General features: G+C 35.7%; 4 protein-coding genes across 4 annotated transcripts; all 4 read right to left on the reverse strand.

Moving 5' to 3' along the window:
- Positions 1 to 4,809: 4,809 nt before the first annotated feature.
- LOC114738444 (GDSL esterase/lipase At5g03610-like) lies at positions 4,810 to 7,812 on the reverse strand. Its single transcript, XM_028926500.1, has 4 exons — positions 7,668 to 7,812; positions 7,325 to 7,537; positions 6,947 to 7,221; positions 4,810 to 5,494 (listed from the first exon to the last, which is right to left on the reverse strand). Exons 1-4 carry the CDS (start codon positions 7,768 to 7,770, stop codon positions 4,961 to 4,963), a joined length of 1,125 nt encoding a protein of 374 aa, XP_028782333.1. The 5' UTR covers positions 7,771 to 7,812; the 3' UTR covers positions 4,810 to 4,960.
- A 508-nt stretch (positions 7,813 to 8,320) lies between these two features.
- Positions 8,321 to 11,074, reverse strand: LOC114738457 (GDSL esterase/lipase At5g03610-like). The gene is made up of 4 exons (XM_028926516.1): positions 10,911 to 11,074; positions 10,579 to 10,788; positions 9,503 to 9,774; positions 8,321 to 9,219 (listed from the first exon to the last, which is right to left on the reverse strand). The coding sequence occupies exons 1-4, from the start codon at positions 10,978 to 10,980 to the stop codon at positions 8,692 to 8,694; spliced, it is 1,080 nt and encodes a 359-aa protein (XP_028782349.1). The 5' UTR covers positions 10,981 to 11,074; the 3' UTR covers positions 8,321 to 8,691.
- A 3,826-nt stretch (positions 11,075 to 14,900) lies between these two features.
- LOC114738459 (uncharacterized) lies at positions 14,901 to 15,614 on the reverse strand. Its single transcript, XM_028926518.1, has one exon. It carries the CDS (start codon positions 15,559 to 15,561, stop codon positions 15,247 to 15,249), a length of 315 nt encoding a protein of 104 aa, XP_028782351.1. The 5' UTR covers positions 15,562 to 15,614; the 3' UTR covers positions 14,901 to 15,246.
- A 4,389-nt stretch (positions 15,615 to 20,003) lies between these two features.
- Positions 20,004 to 22,278, reverse strand: LOC114738450 (uridine nucleosidase 1-like; the record flags this gene model as incomplete). Its single annotated transcript, XM_028926507.1, is given in 8 exon segments — positions 20,004 to 20,264; positions 20,393 to 20,528; positions 20,642 to 20,755; positions 20,859 to 20,949; positions 21,286 to 21,390; positions 21,504 to 21,529; positions 21,532 to 21,685; positions 22,240 to 22,278. Coding segments are annotated over 8 exon segments (774 nt in total), but the record flags the coding sequence as incomplete, so codon positions are not given.
- Between the last annotated feature and the right edge of the window lie 4 nt (positions 22,279 to 22,282).

Genomic DNA, 22,282 nt, shown 5'->3' on the forward strand with positions numbered 1-22,282 from the left:
TTTCTTTTGCTATACTGGGTGGATGAGAGTTGAGGACAAATTTTCTTGTTGGTTGTGGGAGTTTTCTCTACAGTAGCTACGGGATCTTTTCTTGCTTCAAGGCCAGCTATTCTCTTCTTGTCACAACCTTTTGCTGAATGTAAGTTATACGATTTTTGGTCCTATTTTGGTGAATACATTGGCTCTGTTTGCTGAATGTTGTGGTGTGCAATTTTAGACCAGCAATTCTCTTCTTGTCACATATGTCATGTTGAGTGTTGCTTAGTCTTGAGAAGGCTTTCTGTTATCTTAATGCCAATCTGATTCTATGCCCCAATCCCATGACTTTGTAGGATTAAAGTCAGAGCATCTTTGAGTTGAACATTCTATTTTGCTGAATCTGATTCTATTCTGCTGAATGAGTAATATTCTTCTTATCTTAGAGCATCTTTCTTCCCACTAACAGCGTGTCTTCGAGTTGAACATTAATTCAACTTTTCCCCTTAAATGCGTTCTCACACAAATGATTTCCTAATAATTTTAAGTTAATTCCTACTTTCTTAAATTGACTCTAAATGATACACACACATATACGCTTCCTTATCTTCTCACATTTAAATCCATCCCTGTTGTTGTTTTTCTTTTTTGGCCAACAAATCCATCCTTGTTGTTATCGTTGTTTCAGCATACACCTTTTTAAACGCAATAGGTATTTTAGGCAGAATAACGTTAATTTTTTGGATAGAATTGGTGAATATGTCATCATATGCTGGAAATTAATGAATTATGGTGTCTTTTCTTATCCTTAGTGCAATTTTATTTTTGGACTTGACTTGATTTGGTTGTTGTTGGGATTAAGTTGAGAAGAATCTTGCCTTCCATAACACTTATATACTCCTGTCGTCTTTTTGTTTTATAGGATGAGTTCATGAGAAGAAAGACACAACTTAGTTCTGAAAGAGGCTCTCCAAGCATACAATCTAATCAGGAAGAATTTAACATATGGTTAGATGTTATAGGTGGCAAGAACAAGAAGGGCCACATCTATGGATTTGGGTTTGAGGCTGATGATGATATTTGTACCTAGGGATCTTCTCCTTCCATTTACAGTACAAGTATGAATGCCAATGTTGAAACTGAATTGCACATGAGGATAACGGAGCTTACACAGGAGAATCAGCAAATCAAATAGGAGCATCAAGAGATGAGAGAAAATTATAACAAAATCATGTTTGCATTGAAAGGAATGGGAATTAAACTATCTGAGTCCTCTAGCAGCAATATAAATTTAGGAAATGATAGTTGACAGTTGTTATTATTATTTTTATCTTTTATTTCACACTTGACACTTGACATTTGAAGCATTTGGATGTGGGAAAGACTATATATATATATATATATATATCTTTTAATAGCATGTTTGATTTTTTAACAAATTCAATTATCTTTCGTTCCCTCTTAAAAATAAAAAAATGATTGATCAAATTAAAATAGCACAAAATAAAAACAAAAATAGCACAAAATGAAAAAAAAATTGGCAGGTAATTCCGTGGGCAAATCTTAGCTGATTAGCCACGGAATGTTCCGTCGCTAATTCCGTGGCTGATCAGTCACGGAATATTCCGTCGGTAATTTTTGACGGAAATTACCGACGGAATGCAATTCCGTCGCAAATCGATTGTCGGAAAATTTCGACGGAATGCATTCCGTCGGTAATTTTGTCCGTTTCCGTCGGTAATTCCGTGGGTAATTCCGTCAGTAAATCAGTGTTTTTTTGTAGTGCAATACGCGTACTCGGCCATCATCAATTGGAAATTTCTTTAGTGTGAGTGAGTGCGTGTGCCCCCTCTTGCGTTAGTTCAAATTTACATCAAAACTAAGCGGATTAGTTTGTTTTCCTGTGGCGTTGCTGGAATTTATTCTCCCCAATGGAAACTTCCGAGCCATGGACTCGGAAGTCAAAACATACCATATGTCTAAGTTTTATATCGATCTGGCAAGTGTTTAAATGAGCTTCATATATATATATATATATATTCAAAATATAATGCCGCAAGTGCAATTATGATTGTGATTTGCTTCCAAATTAATGATGCAAGCTGAGACTGATGACGAGCAGTGGTTAGGTTGCCTATAGTCGACGATGGACCACATTCGATGGCTTCGATTCGATGTTCTCGTAGTGGTAAATTTTAGTCACAGGAAGGGAATACACACACATTGCATTTGCACGTTTCCACGCAAAAGTCATATGATCTCTCAATGTATTGGATAATGCAATGTAATAATTATGATATCTGTCTTGTTGATGCGCTATTCTAATCATGATGAGCCGCAGCATCAATTAGAGTCAAAGTCTGGATATATTGTTCTTGATTCCTCACCAAAGCCTTAAGGAACGGGAGCTCTGCTCTTCAATCTTACGGGACATATTATATATTGAGGCGCGTCTATATATATGCAACTTTGCCTTTCGTAGGGACGTTTACCCCTCAATCCTTCATATACAGGATTACGGGGATGATACAGATTTATATGATCGGTTCTCATTTCCAATTAGGAGGATAATCGATCTCTGTTTATTAAAGTGATTAATTACAGGCTATTCCGTTCTCTTTGACCATGAAATGAAGCAAGTCCAAGACTAATCTGAAGGCTCTCTGTTTCTGGCGATACTACTGTCTTTAAACTTTGTTTGGATAATTTTTTGTTAAATTAAAAATGGCCTTGAATTATTATTTTTCGCCACCAACCTAAGCCTTTCATAGTCTAATGTAGTTTAAGTCCTCCCAGGAATAATAAATTAATAATCAAATCAAATCTGAACTGTTAAAAAAGAGGCATTCTTTCTCCTTTAAGTTTAACCAATTTAGTTTCACCCGCGCGCTGGATGGCCGGATGGGTTCATTCTTATGCATTCTTTCTTTATATATTTTCTTCAAAGAGGAATTTCTTTTTTCCGAAGTAAATAATAGGTCCGCTTGGCAGGGCTTTTATGGGCTGAAAAGTAGCTTATTTTTGCTACAAGCCTGATTATAATATTTCAGCTTGTTTGTTTGGGCTTAAATCCAAAAGGAGCTTATACATTTTAAGCTGACAAATGTACGATCGGGGAGAAGCTCGATTTTCTGGTTTATTAGATCACTTTAAGAGCTTATTTACTGTTGGATGTGTCGGGGGGTTATTTTTCTCTGGCTTGTTTTTGGCTTCCTGTTCATTACACGAGTAATTGGCTAATGGCACTGTCAAAGACCAAAAAGCTGACTGAAAAGCTCATTTTGTTTATCTTTTTTCAAATTATGTTTAGTTTTATAGTTGCAATATTTTTTTTTTCATTTTTTTATGCTTTCAAATTTAATTTACTCAATCAATTTCACTACTTCATATTAAATTAATTTAAATTCATTATATTATATTAATTCATTTTTTTATCATGTTTCACTTTATATTTTAAATATTTCTTATGATTTCTCCAAAGTTTTTTATTTTCATTCACTCATTAAATTTCACTTCTTCATGATATTATCTTAATTCTTTTTTTTCATCTTTCACTTTATATTTAAATATTTTTTATGATTTCTCTAAATTTTAAAATTTAATTCACTTATTAAATTTGACTTCTTCATATTAAATTATTTTAATTTCATTGTATTATGTGAAATTTTTTAAAATCATTTTTCATTATTTATTAAAACTCATACACATTTTGATCATTTTACAACTAAACTTACTTTTATTCAATCATAATCCAAACAACCTTTTATCAATCTTACTTTTGCAAACTAGCTTTTCTGAATCCCAATTCAAACACAATTCAGCTTGTTTAATTTAGCTTTTACCCAACTTTACTTATCCATAAGCTACTTTTTTAATAAACAGTTTTTCCAATCACTGATCCAAACAGAGCCAATGTAAAGTCTATACATTTATTTTTTAAAGCTTTCTAATTTTTACGTCAAACATATACATGGAAAACAATATTTATCTCATATATTATATAAATTGAATTGAAATAATCCCATAATACGGGGATACAAAGACAAACGGAATCCGAGAGGGAGAAAAGATCGAAACAGGTAAAAGGAATACATAATATTAGGCTAGCAAACTCCACATTTCCTTTGGTAAAGTTTTTGTAAAATTTAGAGACAAAAGAGAAAGAAGATTGATCGATCAGCATGGAGGGTGGAAAAAGGCCAGGCAACAACACCACACATGTACTTCGATTTTTACTCAGCGCGATTAATTCTCTCTCCTGATTCTACAAACATCTCACCGTACCAAAAACTCTGGACACCTTGAATTAACTTTTAGGAGAAAATCGTTCTCGCATATATACATAACATAGGTAAGAAGATATAAAATTGAATGCTTGTCAAAGTAATGCGACATGCTAACAACCAAGGAACAAAAAACCAGACCAAACACTAAACCGGTTGAGGTAGTGATTCAAGAGTCAGTTGGTCGGATCGAGGTCAACTCAAAGTCTAACTGGTCAAATTAAAATAATATAATTTAATTAAAAATAACAAAATATAACAACATTAACAATCACTAATAACAAAATATAAGAAAATATGACAATAATTTGATTGAAACAATCACAAAATATAATAATATTGGGAATTTTGATCTTTATGGTTCATCATTAATTAAAATTAATAATTATTGATACCAAAATTATCATTAAAATTTATTTAAATCTATAGGGACTAATATATTAGGAGCTGGATGAGAAAAAATAGAACTAATAACAACCTAATCATTCAAACCGGTTTATTACCGATTTAATTTAATATCCAAACCAAACCAGTTCATTGACCAGTTCACCAGTTAAACCGGCTTGTGCAAACCGGTTTTTTTGTTCACTGCTAACAACTGAAAATTAAAGGGATACATACAAGATACGACGTACAAATGAAAGACCAAATCAGGTCGGCCACTTGTTCCTCTATCAATTTCCTTGACACGTACCACATCTTTAGGGGTTAGTTCGAAGCTTTTGAAAACTCCTCATGGTTCTCAGCTTAGTATACACCGCATGCCATCCAGCATCTGAGGGATGAACCGAATCCCAAAAGAAAGCCGATCTGGGATTGTCACAGACGTTATATCTCTTCACGTTACTGTCGTCCACACTTGCACACGAATACAAACTGTTAACTCCGACGCAACATGGCTTGAAGAGTTGGTGAATATTATAGGTGGAGGGGTGGCTCAAAACTGACGTGAAACTAGCATAGAGATCGAGAACATGGAAGGTTGGGGAATGGTTGTGCTTGCGGGTGAGTCGATTGAGTCGTAAAATGTGTTGATTCAAGAGGCGGTTGTGGAGAGTTGAGAAGTTATTAAAGGTATCGTAACAGTGGGTGAATGAGAATAAGTCGGTGATGGCGGGAAGGCAACCCAATGGCCCCAGAGCAGTCACGACGATTCTCTTCACTCCCAACTCATGGATGCGCATCAGATTCAAACTCGTCTCATTCACTACTGACGCAATGAACGACGGTAAGGCCTAATAACGTTATCACAACCTCGTCAACAAGATCAAACAAAAAAGAACAGGATCTCATCTCCTTGTTATATTAGTAATTAAGAAGGTAAAGTGAGCTTACAAGAAAATAACTAAAATAAAGAAGAACTCCAAGAGATCAGTAAGAAATATCCATTTATTAATTCTCATTTTCTTCTTTCCTTGCTTCTTTTATTGAAACAATAATTGTCAATTCGTATCATGGAGATTTGAGTTAATGCAAAGGGTAGTTGTAGACTCATCTGTTGTTTTTCCGCACTTAAAATTGATGACATGACACGGAGGCAAACCTCAGTTCAGAAGATCCTCGCTTAAGGTGCAGGCGGGGCAAGAAGTGAAAAGGAACGCGCAGGCTTTCCATTGGGTCATACGAGCAGCATACACGTGCCACCCAACTGGACATTGCCCAGTGATATGAGGCCCAAATTCACAGTCATTCTGGCTAGGTGCGCGGCCCAAATAAGCCCAAAGTTATTTTTGTTTGGTTCGTCAAAAAATGAGTACAGCCTTTCACAATTTAGGGTCGCATTGGACGGAGGCGCGTAATGTTGGCCCCCGTCTCAATCCGTCCGGAAAAAGAAAATACAAAAGCCAGAAAATTATACCAAAAAAAAAAGCCAAAAAATTATTCCAGCAATTTTTTTTCCCACGGGAACACAGTTGTCGATTAATCACATTCGTAATTTACACGTCATTTGTTTACGGGAACTGCACTGTGATTAGAGGACGCCCCTTCACATGCCTCTCCATGTGTTGCCACCGCACAATGGATGTTTTTAATGTCCCTATAAAACTATTTCCTATATAAATTTAAAAAAGTGCATATATATCCAACGCCAAAAAATTAAGAAATCAATACTCTTAACAGTTTCTTTCTAGTCTTTTTTTTTTTTTAGTCATCTTTCATTCACAAAAGTAAAAACTACTTAAAATCATGCCTGAAGAGTCATCCCTACAGCCGCATATCATATGTATTATTTTATCTATCCATTTAATTTAATCATAAAAAATAATTAATTATAGTATTAAATAAAATATATTGTTTGTTCATGATGGAACATAAAATGGATTATAATCTCATGCAATTACATTTAATTAGTAATAAAATAAATGTGGAGCCATTAAAACCGATCGAAACGACAACCAAATGGCGGGGATTGTGTGTGAAGAGGCATAAAAGAAGAAAGTACACTGAGAGACTTTTTTTTTTTTTTTTACCAGCACACCCAGAGACTTTGATAGCGTCGCAGCGGAATATACTACATATGAAAATGGCGCATGGGGACCCGAGGAATGACAAAACGTTTTTTTCCAGGAAAAAAAAAGAATATTAGAAAAATATGAGATGAGGTGAGGAGGAAATTAAAGCAAAGAAATCCTTATCTGGAAAGAATAAATATAGGACTGAGAGGCGTAGAGAGAAGATATAAATACCTGAAAGGAGCCATTAGTGGCCACGTAATGGGCATAATCATTTCCAGCGAGGGAGACGAGGGCCATCGAGTTGGTGAGGTCGGCGCTGGTGAACACTTTATGTTTCATTAGCTGCTCCAAGTAATCAATCTGAGTGGAAACATTTGGCGCTCCATTATCTGTATCGAACACTCCCGCACCCCCAAAAGCAAAGTTCATTCCTTTCTCCGTATTCTTCTCCATCATCATCTTCCTCATTCTGTAGGCCACCGGCGCCTTCATCCCCAAGTACCTAGCTGGTCCACCCATATTCTCCTTTAATTATTTCATCCCACACATACACTACTGTATAATGGGACAGGCAAGTGAAAAATAGAGACATTCACGTCAAGTAGGTACCAACGTAGTCGGTCAGGACTCGGCCGTCGGAGAATCGACCGGCGGGTTTGCCCGGAAAGGTTGTTCCGTATGGGACTTTCCAGGCAGTTGAGTTCCCTTTCCTGGTATTGCCGGTATCGGCATATGAATCCCCGAAAACGAATAGACTGGTTGGGCGAAAGACATGCCTGTGGTGTTTCTCTTGCTCGTTCTGTCCAGCAGTTTGAGTTTGCTCTGTGATTTAAATGATATAGGAAAGAAAATGATCCGAGCCCTTGCAGCTATGTGTAGAATAATTGATGATCAATAAATACAGATTTAAAAAAAAAAAAAAAGGCCACAGAAGAGGGAGGGCTGTGGGTACCTGAGACCGAGACGGAGATGAACACAATAAGGAGGAGAGAGAGGAGGGACAAGTGGTAGTTGGGTGAGTCCATGAGCGATGAAGACGAGCGATGCAACTGCATTCACCTGAGGCAGCTGCAGAATTGGAGTTTGAGGCTACTTTTGGGGAGAAATTGGGTAATTATTTAGACTTGGGCAACTAATTTAATAAAGCGAATAAAATGCTTCGGTCAGCTTGGCTATGATGAGGCGATTGTGGAGGGAAATAGTAATCTTGAAAATTGCAAAACAGCGCATCAAATCCATAATATAAAGGGCCGACCTTTAAAACCAGTTAAGGACTTGCAAGATACGCGCTATTATTGTTATTTGGAGCTTAATGCTTCTTTTGTTGATTCTTTATGCAAATGAAGATGATATTGGAAGACTAAACCCGCTAGCCGGGTCAGTCACGGATAAAACGATTAATATTTTAAAACATTGGTCGAATTTGATTTGACTTGAGTTTTTTTTTTAATTTTGCCAACCTTTTGAGTTCTTTAAATAAAACATTAGTTTTGTAGGCCTAGTCATTTTTAAAATACAATAATTTAATTATTTATTATTTAATTTGATTAAAAATATGTCCTGAGAATCTTGAAAACATCTCTCTTAATTAGAATTTATATCAAATAATTTTAAAGAAATTGCCGCACCAATTCAATACTGCGATCATGACATATCATGTTTCTATTTTTCTAGGTATACAGCGCAAGCCGCAATGGTATGCGTCAGATTAGTGGACGGTTGAAATTTTCCAGCAAAGCAGGAGCATCATCCTGATGACTGATGATGAGCTGAGAATCCGTTTCCCTCTCTGAATGCGAATCAATCGTCTGATCCATAATTGCCGCGAACTAGATTTCACATTACATAAGTTCAGCACATGAAGCATGACAGGCAAATCACCCGTAAAACCAAAACCAGTTCCATTACCCAACCGCAATTCATTAAATACCCCTAAAAAACGGCCGACACAAGCTGGCTACCGACATAAACCTCGTTCAGTAGTGAAGCTGTCGAAGATCAGAGGTGTTTCGCAGTCTGTTATAGACGGCATGCCAGCCAGCTTGTGTGGGATGAACCGTGTCCCAGAAGAAAGATGCTCTGGGATCCTGGCAAACCCTATACTTCTTGACCTGCTTGTCGTCCACACTCCCACACGAATACTCACTGCTCACTCCAGCGCAACATGGCCTAAACGTCTTCTCCATCCTACTGCTATTTTGTCTTTTGGTGTCATTCAGTACTGACAAGAAACTCTCGTAAAGGTTAAGCATCACGAAGCTTGAATTCTTCTTGCTTTCTCCGTTCAACTTCTCTACTGCATCCAGTAAGCAGCTGTTATGAATCGAGACGAGTATGTTATAAGTATCGTTGCATGCTCTGTATGAGGATGAGGCTGTGATCTCAGGAACGCATCCAAGAGGTGGTAGGGAAGTCAATGCAATTTTCTTTACTCCCAACTTATGAATCCGTAGTATATTGACAGCCGTCTGATTCACCACTAGCCCAACAAAAGACGATATGCCCTGATATATATATATGAATGTACATTCAACGAGAAAGCAGAGAACCATCAGTGTAACCTCAGATTAAGCTTAACCGGCTTCGTAACTTCATCTTCATATATTGCGAGGAAAAGAGAAATTAAACCCACATTTGAGGCGAAGTAACTAAGCATATTGATATAACAATGGAAATTGGAGAAAAACGGGTCTTGCATGTATTGAATAATGGATGATACTAAACCCAGCTAGCTGAAAAGATCAAACTCTAATATTTAAATATATAATTCATACAATTAATACTTACATTGATGGAGCCATAGGTGGCCAAGAAGTTACTGTAATCATTCCCGGCGAGGGAGACGAGGGCAACGGAGTCGGCAAGGTCGGATTTGTTGAATACATTGTAATTGATGAGGCTTTCAAATTGTTCGATCTGGGTGGTCATGTTTGGCCCTGGAACTAAGGTATTGAAAACACCGGTTCCACCAAAAGCAAAGTTTATCCCATATTTGACATGATGTGGATGTTCTTTTAGCATTCCGTAAGGCAATGGCGATTTCAATTTCAGATACTTGGCTGCACCAATTATCAGCATGAGTTCGTTAATAACTCAGAAAACTACATAAGACCATCTGATTGATGTTGGTTAATCTGAGGCATAGATGATTCTGTTTCTTCGTCTGTGATTGTAATGATTGATAAACCAGTAAGGAGGACAGTCTTTGATAACTTTTACTGGGAAAAAACAGTATGCGTACAGATCCATTAAAAAGTTTATGGGGATAAGGGGAAAAAAAAAGACATTTTGAAGTCCCAAAATATTATAACTATAGATTCATACAATTATAAATAGGAATAGTTACAAATTGAGAGTTGTGTTTCTGCCATTGAAATGCTTAAAATTGTCATTCTCCCAAAATAAAAATATACCAAAAGCACGTTAGAATTCCTTGCAAGCGAGACAGTATACAAGGAGAATTGACCCCCTTCCCCCCTTGTGTAATAGTGCAATTTCTTGGAACACGAAATGTAGCAACGAGGACCAAAAAACCACAGGGAGTGCTAAAAGCAATGATTAATAGTATTAATAAAGAGAAAAGTGGCCAAAGCATGCTGTCACACGCAAGAAAGTAAAGGCCACACCATGGCACCATGCTGTTGAACAAATAATTCCAAGTGGCCAGAGAAAGATAGTGTAGAATACAGATGGGACACCATTATGAAGCAGCAGGCAAAAGGAAAAAAAGGAAAAAAAAAAAAAGGAAAGTTGAATCAGTCGAGTAATGAATAGTTTTTCAGGCAAAAGAGAGAACTAAAGAACGTCGGATAGAAAGTGAAAGAAGAAATATAGAGAAACGAAAAAAGCAAGCGCACACATACCGATGTAGTCGGTGATGACTCTTCCGTCGGAGAACCGACCGGCTGGTTTGCCCGGAAAGGTAGTTCCATAAGGCTCTTTCCAGACCTTAGATACTCCTCTTCGGATGTTTCCGGTGTCCGCGTAAGAGTCGCCAAAAACGAACAGTTTCTTTGGCGAAAATTTAAGGTGGCGAGTATGGAGACGAGCCTCCGGTTGCATAATCCATTGTTCTGTGATAACAGTATTGTCAGAACACTGATCAAGGTTAAAAAATGTGAACTTTGGATTAGTGGAGAAAACTACAAAACTAAAAAGGAGGAGAGAAGAGAGAATAAGAAGAGTGGGTATAAACCTGAGAGAAGCAGGATAAGGAAAACGGAGAGGAGAAACCATGGGTGCTTGTGCTGTGAGTGTGAGGCCATGGGTGAAGCAGGAATTGGGAAGGCTTTTGACCGCGAAGGAGAAAACGGCTTTGAGCAGAAGGGAAAGGCGGAGTCGCTAGAGTGAGGAGGTACGAGAGCCCCGGGAATGATGAATCAGGAATTGCCTGAATATATAAAGCCGGAAGACGACAAAGACCCAAAATCACCGTCATTTTTTTTAAATAAAGGAAAAATCATTTCAAATGTACATACATTTTTTTAAAAAAATATTGCGTAAGGATCTTAATTATTTCTTAATGATAATTCCTTCAGAAAAATTAATTAACAAAAATGCCCATGTTTAAATATCTTGCGGGTTTTTTTTCTGTGGAGGCAAGCATCTAGGACGCTGCATGTAATGACAAAACAAAAACCTCAAAATATTTTGAAGACGAGAAAGACATGAAAAATAAAGAAGAATGTTTCTAAAATGTTATGAAATGAGCCAATAAAGAAAATAAAGTAGGGAATTTTTTTTGTTTGTCTCTGAATAGAACAAAATGATATTTTTAAAGGACGCAAATCGATTTAAAAGACTCGTATTATATAATTAGTTGATTGTTATTTAATAAAGTTTTTTTAATATGAAGGAGAGAAATTTAGTAGGTGAAAAAATAATGCCTTATAGAAACAGTGGGAGTTCATAAAGTTGAAAGGGAAGAAAAAAAATGGACACCGTACTTATAATATTCATAACATAAAACAAGAAAGATTAATTATAGAACAAGAAAAGACTCACAAAATTTTAATAGGAGACAAATGTCTGGAACTTTTCAATTTGGAAGGAGAATGGAAGTAATATGAAAAATGAGAAATAATATTTATAAAATAATACCTTAAATTCTAATTATAAGACCTTATTTATAATTTATAGATAAGATTTTATAATTAATACAAGAGGTAATACCCAAAAAAGATTACCTGTAAGTTAGGGAAAATCACGCAAATTTTAATTTGTTTTGATATGGATCTCACTATACTTTGAATAATAAATAAATTATTAGAATCAAAAAGTAAGTGTCACATATCACACAATGTAATCGGTTCTCACTTGTTGTAAATTCCATTACATCTTAAATTAGGAAAATATTTAAATTAAAAATAAGAGTGATGTGGCATATGATCGATTGGATAGGCTTGGATCCCACTTTCCCTCTTCTTTCATGTCAAGTCACAAGTCTTTTTAAAAATAATTTTGAAAATTCACGTTTAAAGGTAATCTATTTAATGGAGCTGATCCTTATATACAGTATTTAAGAAATTTAACATCCTGATCCCAAACTACGTGGTCCTAATACCAAATTTGTCCTATTGTTTTCCCTGTAAGCGGGCGGGGATAGTCCTTGGGCAAGGATGAACAAAAAAGCAGACATTTATTACGGGGAAGACTAGCCATCTGTTTTCTTGACCACTATGATTGGTTTTTATTAGACAAGGGCTGTTAAACAGTAATCAGTGTCTAGTTATTGCAATAAAAAAAAAAAATACTCCACTCGTCCTATTTACGGGAAATAAAATATTTTTTATCCTATTTATAGATTATTGAAAGAATTTTTTTTGTATTGATATATAATTTTACCCTTCATTTATTATTGTATTGATTTTGTTTATATTAATGTAATATATATTAAATAGGGATAAAGTTAAAAAATTGTTGAACTTGAGAGTTAATGAAGTTTAAAGTTTTTATTGATCTGTATGAAATATGTTGAAAGTGACTTATAAATAGAATAGACGAGTAATATAATGTGTCAACCATTCCTACTTAATACACGTGGTAATTAACATGCTGAGTCCCACGGCTGAGAGGCATACCGATAAGGGGTTGGTTAGACACCTCATGCGTTGGAGTTGCTAAGCTCCTTGAGTGGAATTCTGACTGGATAATTTATAATCAGGTGGGGAAGTTGCCAGTTTAAGTAGTTTTATTATTTTGTTGGCAAAAAAAACTGGGTTTATTGTTTTGGGTTAGATATTCTTAAAAATGATTAGTGTAGATAAAAGTGTGTTAGTTTAATTTAACCGACGAGTTAATGATGGCAGAGTACTAGGATTATCTATAAGATTGTCTAGATCCCCATTCCACTCATGCATATGTGAGATTATATTCTGCAACTAGCTCTCTAGTCTTCACTCAATTTTGAGGATTCATAGTCTCTGCATAAAAAGCTTTTAATGTCTATCGTCATGTTTTTAATAAGCTTATTCTTATACTATCCCAGATATTTAATATAAGAATTAATTAACTAATTTGAGTAGATTAAAAAAATTATTTAAATTAGTTATTTACAGTAATAGATGTTGTCTTTACTAAAATACTTTTACTAATAATGTGTATCAGTTAGAATTATCATTTAATAAAACCTTTAATATGTGCATATTAGGACTACCTTAAAAAAATATGAGAAACAAAGTGGATTGTGGTCTTATATTTATGATCAAAATAAATTTTAAATTAACTCTTATATTAAGAAACATAAAGAGTATAATGTAATTTAGGAAATTACATCCGGCTTCTTTGAACTTTCTCAGCGATGAAAATGGCGTTTGGCTATTTTCATTTTCGTTAGAGGCAAAAGATCCATATTCCGGAATTTCACGCTATATTTTGAGTCAACGTTTTCAAGAATTAAATTTCACTGGTATAATAACCTCGCGGAGTATACTCCTATATTTGGAGACTTTTCAAGTTTCGTGTTTCAACTCCCAACTACATGTTATGTCTACTTTTTTAAGGCCACAACTCCCACCTACTTAAATTATTGTAGCAATAAAATTTTTCCCACTCCATTACTATTTCGTCGCTTATTATAATATCTTTTTAACTAAATTATGCTGTTTAAGAAAATAATTAAAATTAGTTAAAAGCAATTAATATGTAGTAAATATAATTTTTTTCAAATATACCCCTAAATATAAATGGGTAGATGTGAGGGAATAACAGTGAGATAAATAAAGAAAGAGAATATATTAAATGTATTAAACTAGAAATAAAATAGATAATAATACATTAAATGTTCAAATAAACTCAAAAAGAATCTTATAAAAAAAGACAAACCTATTTAAAAAAATAAACCTTATAATAAAAAACGGAGGGAGTATTACACAGACATGGTTCTTCCCAGTCCCCTCCTGCTTCCCTTCTCTTTTCCCCGCCGACATATGCTTATTAGAGCAACATGATACTAGTGATTTCAAGCTGGTTAACTATCAATCTTTTTTAAATACTCTCACGTGTCCTATTTAATTGTAAAAATATTTTTAATTGGATCATAGGCATTAAAAAAGCAGTTAAAATTAATTAAATGCTTTGATTTCTTTAAAAGTTGCTATTATCATTCATAAGTAATTAAAACTGTTAATTTCTATTTGTGAAATTTAAACTCAAACATGCCACCAACGAGTGAATCAGGTACGTGAATATTTTTAAAAATAATTTACAAATACTGCTTCCCTAAATTTTGTACTGTTGTGTCTTACTATATTAAACACCAAACAAAACTTTTAAGAGATGTTTTATTTGAAAGGCCACAGGAATTGCAATTCAAGTCAATACTGAAAAACCATGGCCGACGACAACTGAATTTTATGCATATTTATGTGAACGATATAACCGTTGCAACAGATTAGTTGCCCACTAAGAAATTATCATTTATCGGTAAACAAATAATGTTTTGCCCGTTTCGAGTTTTCTTTTGTCTCATCCTTTCGTTTGTGGGGAGAATACTAAATTTAAATAAAGAATTTCTAAAAAATGTGTTGTTATTTTCAAATCTAATATTTTAAAAACTTATTAAAATACTGTTATCAAATTTGGTTGAAATTTAATAATTTTAAGCTTCTTTTTGTGGATATTCTATTTTTTACTGGTTTGTTTTTTGGCGCGGCCTGCTATTTTATTTTATCTTTTCAATCCCTGCTAAAAGAATAAGCTAGCTCTGCATTGACATATGCACGCTGCAAAGTATAAAACTTGCAAAAGGACCATATTTCACAGAGACGTCCCAAACGTAAAAAACAAGAAACCAAACAAATCTACACAGTCCTAAGTTCTGGAATTACACATGATATTGATATGTTTCGCGAGAAATGGGATGTACTCAATTCTCGCAGCTCAGCTTCACTTCTCATCAACCATCTGCAGTTATTTACATAAAAAGTACTCCAACCTACGTACAAACGCAAGTACAGCCATGTTACCTCGTACAGCTTCATGTAACATTCTCCGGTGGGAAATAACGATCGAGACTACTCTGCTCTGTTATCTCATCGGTTGCTGAAAGGACTGATCTTGATGACTAATCCTGGGAAAACATCATCTGGGTCATGAATGTGAGGATTCTCTTCGACTATATAAGGATCCCCACACTTCTCACTTATGGTTTGAAGTGTCTCTCCCACACGAACCACATATATCTCATCACACCCCTTCTTCATCACATTCTCCGGTATCACCTCAATATTCCCGAACTCGCTTGTTCCTGACTCGCAGCAGCTCAATACCAGCATGACTGCCAGAAACAGAGCACAGTACCAAGATATCTTCTCTGCCATTACGGTTGAAGAACACCCACAAGCCATGTCTACTGGCTAACTTGTCGGAAACTAATGGAATTCTTCTTACGATTCTTAATTTCTTGCCTTCTGTCTGTTTTTATAGGGGTTTCGTAAGCGAGAAATGGAGGGAGAAACCTATCCATGGTTGGTGGAGTGGGTAAAGATATAGGAGGGAGTTGAAATGGATCTCTCAGTGAAGTAGGTAAGTGTCGAGTGCTTGAAGGGGATGACCTATAAATAAAAATGGGAAAGAGTTGGTTTAACTGCTTTATTAAATGAGATTGCTTTTGGCTTTCCACCTGGTTCCTATTTGATTCAAGTTTTTCCTTTCACGGTGAAGGTGCTTCATCTGGTGCTGTGTATGTTCCTGTAGTATTAGTTTCGGTGCTCGTCACTTTTAAGTTCATCAGATCTAAATTATTCATATTTTATTTAGACAGTTCATATTTAATTTTTTTATTTTTATTTATTTAAAATAGTTATTTTAATATGTATAGAATCTAAAATAGAGATAATCTCTTAACTATTATTCTTTCAAAAAATAATTTTTTCTACTTAAAAATAATTAATTAAAAACTTTAAATTTGGATAAGTATAAATGCTAATCAAAATGATGAGTCTTGAAATCGGTTCCGTGTTCCTGTCGAGCAATGACGATCCATGAAGAAGCAATGAGGAGAATCAGGGAATGTCAGATTGTAGGTTACCTAGAAAAAGCGACGAATTAGCACAGAATCTAGCGTTGGCTTGGGAAGGCATAATTAATGCGGGGTTGGTCCTGCCGAAATGGCCGATGAGGGAGTAAATGCGAGCTTGATTTATACCACGATCACCCACTCCTTCCTTCAAACTAACACAAAGATATGAATTGATCAGAAAAGTTTTATTACTAAAAAATTGTTTGTGAATACGTATACGAGTGCCTAAGATCCCATTTTTCAAAATTTTTTAAGGTTCGGTCTTGCATAAAAAAAATTAATTACGACTATGCAAATATAATTGAATGATATAATAATAATGAAGACGCGAGAAAACTGGGGTGTGCGTGTCTGTGTTGTTTTTCCTATTAACGGCTAAGAATGTGATAACTGATACGAATTAAATTATCATTCATGAGCTTTTAAGGGCGAACTAAATGGCGGGGAGATATTTTGAGACCCTTCATTGTAATATAAAATTCAGGTTTTTGGTTTTTTTGAATTAGAAATAATGATAAGGAATGATGCCATTACAAGTACATTTTTTTCATTAACTCTTTTGGATCACGTTTTAATTATAAAAATAGTATTGACTACTCCAATACTTAATGAGATCACCTTCACCCACTTCACTGCAAGCAAAGGTAGCAAGTCATTAAATTTATTTTTTAAAAACAATTTTTTCAAATTTACTATTGGAATCATAAATTATATTTCCATAAGTGAAAAAAAAGAGAATTGCATGAAATTTTAAATACAGACAATCATAGAAATATATAATTAACATCCTACCAAGAAACTTATAAATATAGTCATTCTTTTTAAAAAGCGATTTATAACTGGGACGTTTTGATTCTGCTTCGTTAGTTGATATTTCATTTAGTTCCTTGGTAATTTTTTTGGCTCGGGTAATCCTTTGGTAAATTGCCACATTAAATTAAATACTCCTACACTTAACAATAACTGGTATAATACTACTTTTTATTTTTGCACTAGAGAAACAAAAAGACTATCAGCCATGCAAGGCCTAACGGGCAAAATGGAGGGGGTGCAGCCGGGAGTCAGCACCGGCAGGAAGACTGTGTCTGGTGTCCACCATCATATGGGCGTGCCTGGCTAAAACATTTGGGTATGAAGAAACTCGATCAACGAATAATATCAGAGGACCTTATAGTGGAGAGTGAGCCTTCCATTGTTTTATGGCTGTCAAGCGAACAACAAAGTATTGTTGGGTGTGTCAATAAATTCAAAATCTAAGAACCCCCCAAGTTGCTGAAGAAGGTCAATCAGAGTATAAAATGTGAGATATTTATTATTATTATAACTATTTAGATATTATGAGGATATTTAATAAATATCCTGAGTGTTGTCCATAGTCATTTTAAGCCCAGTTCAAAGTGGGTAATTGGTTCAGTTAATTAAAGTTAATTTTCTGATGGTGAAAAATAGCATACGGTATCTTGAATCTAGAGCGAAATCCTAATCTCCTCTCTGCTCACTCTCTGAGGTTTCCCACTGGTGACGGCTACATTCCACTTGCCATCATTGTGCCCAATTACCAGCTGAAAAATTCTCTGTATTGTTTTCTCCAACGGTGTTCTTGGATTCACAACTCTTTATCATTCAGATTAAGTTCTACATCAAATTAATTGAGCTAATGATAAAAAGTATTTATAAGTTTTCTGCTGTAACTCTTTCAAGTATCATATACATATATAATCTGGATTGATTAAATAATATATATGTGTGTGTTGTTTTGCTTACGTAAAGGTCATATTCTTTTCCCAAGACCGTGAGAACTAAGGCGACGTTCCTGTGGCGTCATTGGGACTTCAGGGTGGAGTCCTTTGAGTTTCTTGATTTCCTCAGAGGCCTCGGGCATTTCCCACAAAATCTCTTTCTCATCAGAAAGTAGGTCGTCGATTTCCATGCTGGACCCATTGTATACAAGTAGCTAGTGAGTCACAGTATGATGTTTGCTGAGGGTAGCGGCTTGAGGATGTTCATGGTTATGAACACCGGCCGTCATGGCTGGTTCTCTTGAGTTGCCTCTTCTGCACGTTTCTTTCCAGACTCGTGGGTGGCTCTCTATGATACGGGCTGGGCGAGATTCAATCTTTTCCCTTTTCTTCCGATCATCGGAGGCCAGGAAACAGCAGATCACGCGTGCGCGAGTTTCAAGAGAGAGAAAAGCAAACCCACTCAAAGCCACCGTAGACTAGCCGGCGCAACATTCCATGCCACTCTGGGCCTTTGCTAATAACTAGCATAATAAAACTGATGTATGCGGATGACATCTTCTGATTGAAGCAAGAATCTTCGAATCACCTGTGAGTGATATGGCAATATCTCCGTAATTGAAGACAAGCGGGTTTATTAATAACTTCTTAGCTGAAGGGGCATCTATCTTTTGACCACAAAAAAAAAGAAAAATAGAAGGGGCATCTATCTATGCTTTAGAGCCAGAAGCTTTCATTAAGATGAAATTGCTCGCACAGCGAATCCATATTCTTCTCTTGTCTATCTGGACAGCAAAAGTTGATGATGAAATGGCATGGCAGAGAAACGGTTAATTATGGAGATGGTCATCAGAGTGAGGCTGCAAATTATTGCAGCTCATGGGCAATGAAACATCACGTCCATTTGGTCGGGGCTATTACTTGCATAACACAACTAACAAATCTGTCAAAGATTATTTAATGCATTGGTTCTGATTGCCACTGCCTGTGTCGTGAATTGTTGAGTTGAAGTGTTGTGACGAATTGTATCCACTTAGTGACTCCTGTATAGGTTGGACTAAAGAACTATTGAGAGGAAAATAAAAATATTATTTTGCCGAGTTTACTTTCATTTCCCCACTTTCAACGTTAACCAAATCAAACCTACAAAGTAAATAAAACACATCTATTGAATCCCTCCGAAGTCTGAACTATTATGTACACTCTGTCAGCATCATTAGCTGCACAGTTGGGGCGTATGCTACCACACGACTTTAATACTCTCTCCGTTTCTTATTATAAGAGATAAATAACCAAATTACATTAATAAAAAAATAATTAAATTAGTTGAGGACAATTAATATGTAAAAAGTATAATGTTTTTTCCAACAATGCCCCATTAATAAGGAAAGAGAGTATGAGAAAGAACAATTAAATTATTAAAAGAAAGAGAAGTAGGAGGGAGAGAGAGTATGAGTTGGAAACAAAATAATAGAGGTAAAATAGGAAATCAATACAAAAAAATAGAGACAACTTTTAAGTGTCTTTTATATATGGGAACATGCTATAAGCATCAAATGTCTCTTATAATAAAGAATGAAGGGAGTACTTTGGTTATCTAAACTCAAACCCACAATGAAATAGTGGCATCAACTTGGTTATTCACGTTCGGTCACTTTACTATCTCTGTTTTCAAAAACAATGGCGCAAAATTAGAATAAAAGCGACTACTGGGAATTAAGTGAACATCAACTACCTTAATGATGGAAGTTTACTTATCTGAACACCCGATTTCTCTAGGCCGATTGGAACGCCAGAACAGAGAAGGAGGAAATTAGGAGTTAGCGAAAAAGTGAGAACTTGAGAGGAATTCGCGTTCGCTAAAAGTCAAGGATTAATGCGAGGTAATAAGCGTTGAGACTGAAAATTTAAATATTATAAAAAGGAAAAGAATGACTGCTCACTCTAGTAAAAGTAAAGCCGTATGAAGAGGCAACATTTCGACAATACATGAGATTGAAGCATGATCTGCCAGGATCGGAGAATGATATCGACAAAGAACCCTCGATTGCCTATGTCAAGGTTGAAATTGAGTGCAATAAAGATAATATTCGGTTTGATAACATTTCCAACTTCCAAGTGAGGAGGGTGCTCAACTATGCCCCTATTATTGACATCTGTCGAAGAAAAGATGTCTGAACTTCAGGGTTTCATTAATGTCTCCTTGACGTGCTTAATGACCCCATCGACATCCACCGTCCAAGCAACCGAAACAGGGGAAAACCCCGTCCATGGATTGGTCGAATTCCATCTATATGAAATGAAAACCACAATGCACTGAACATTAATTAAACATGAAGCACCAAAACTAAAGTGAAGGAGCATATCAATCCATTCTTTGGGTAGGCAAAAAGAAAAAAATCCATTGTTTGGACTTACTTCTTTAACCCTTGGTCCATTAGCGTATGCCCGATACAGAGGCCTTGTGTCTCTACCCTCACTACCCCTCGCTTGTAAGTAAAAAGCTCTGGACGAACAAGTGCTACGAAACTGACAGGGTCGTGAAGGAAAATTCCTGAGAGCAGATATCATATCATTCCAAAGGCAAGTTGACAGCGAAGTAAACAATTAAAGAAAAATGCTTTAAAACAGAGTGATTTTAGACTTCAAAATAGCATGTCGTATTACCATAGACACCATCAGATTTAACGTGCCAATCCCGGTAAAAGTTGCACATCTCACTTATGAGTTGTGCATGCTTTCCTCCCGAACTTTTCAATTGAAGGAGGTCAGCATCTGAAATCAAAAGACAATATTCAGTACCTCACAATTACAGCAAACCCAATCGACCAATAGAAGTATCCTAGAAATTAGAGAAAAACAAGAAATTGCAATCCCACAGTTAATATCACTTGGGTTGTAATATTTATTCCAACAACAACAATATTGGCGCCAGAAGTAAACACAATATCTGCTGCTTCTGGGTCTCCGTAGATCTGCAAAATAAAAGAAATGAAGTCAATAGGACCAACTGAATATTAAATCTGATCATGAAGCATAACGTAACACATGACCTATATACTGCAACGATTACAAACTTCGCAGAAAATTTTCTTTGTAGTCTAGAGCCTGTTGTGAAGCATGTTCTTGATTTTGAAAACCAAAAAAAGGGAAAATGAAAGTGTGATTTTCTCTCCAAAGTGGAGGTTGTTTCGCTTTTGACCATTTTAACTTTAAAACATATAATTCTTCCAGAACTTAAAGGAAAATCCTGAAGCCCCTTAGTCCTTATCTGTCTCCTGTCAAAATCAAAGGCATGAAACCACCACTACATTTGCTTCTGCAGCTGGATTTACATTCCCCAAGGCAAAGAAAGCACCACCGAGTATAACCACTCTCTTCACCTTTCTAGCAAAAGAAGAATCTCTTCTGATGGCCTAATCACGAAGATTAAACTATCAGAACATATGCGTATGCAAATGCAAATTAAAAAAAAAGAAGGGATGATTGACCATGACCATGAATAACAAGAAAGCATGGTAGCGCTTACCAAGGCTAAATTTGTAAGTGGTCCAGTGCTAACACAGACACTTCACCAGGGTATTCAGAAACCTTCTCCACCAAAAACTCCGAAGCACTTTTATCTATTTTCTTAGCTGTTGGATGGGGTAGGGATATGTTTCCAAGTCCATCAGAGCCATGAATAAAGTCAGCAACTCGTGGAATTCCACCCTTTCAAAGAATAAAGCATACTTGAGACTCGAAAGATGAAGCAAAAACAAAGAAAAAAGAACATAAAACCATTATTTAAAACATGTAAAGTCATGTACAGTGCCATGTGGACGAAAGATGAGGCTGGCAAGCAGTGTAAGGTAAATATTTAAAGGGTTGAACAGCATTTTCGCCTTTAAATTATACTGGCAGGAGCATTGGGTATTCTAAATTATCAAGTGGTGCAATGTTACTCTCAAATTTAAAAAAATGTTGCAATGTCGCTCCTACCATTAAAAAGGAGCAAGCATCCATTAACTCTGTATTGTGGGGACCACATACAAATCTATGCTTAACGGACGTCTACTATCTCTAACAGGAAGGGCAACATAGCATTTTTTTTTTTTTTTAAGAGTTTGGGGGTAACAGTGCACCCCTTCATAGTTTAGGTTAGGATATCCAGTGTTCCAATGAGAATAGTTTAAGGGCACAAGTACCTTTTAGGCCAACATTTAAATAAACCTAACTGAGTTGAGACACTCAAGTCAACTTCAAAGGTGCATATTAAAGAACACCTTCAATGGCTCATGGCTGCCCTCTGCCACTGGAACATTTTGA

Source organism: Neltuma alba, unplaced genomic scaffold (genome assembly GCF_004799145.2).
Source record: "Neltuma alba isolate B1F8T4 unplaced genomic scaffold, ASM479914v2 tig00013592_pilon, whole genome shotgun sequence".
Classification (NCBI taxonomy): Eukaryota; Viridiplantae; Streptophyta; class Magnoliopsida; order Fabales; family Fabaceae; genus Neltuma; species Neltuma alba.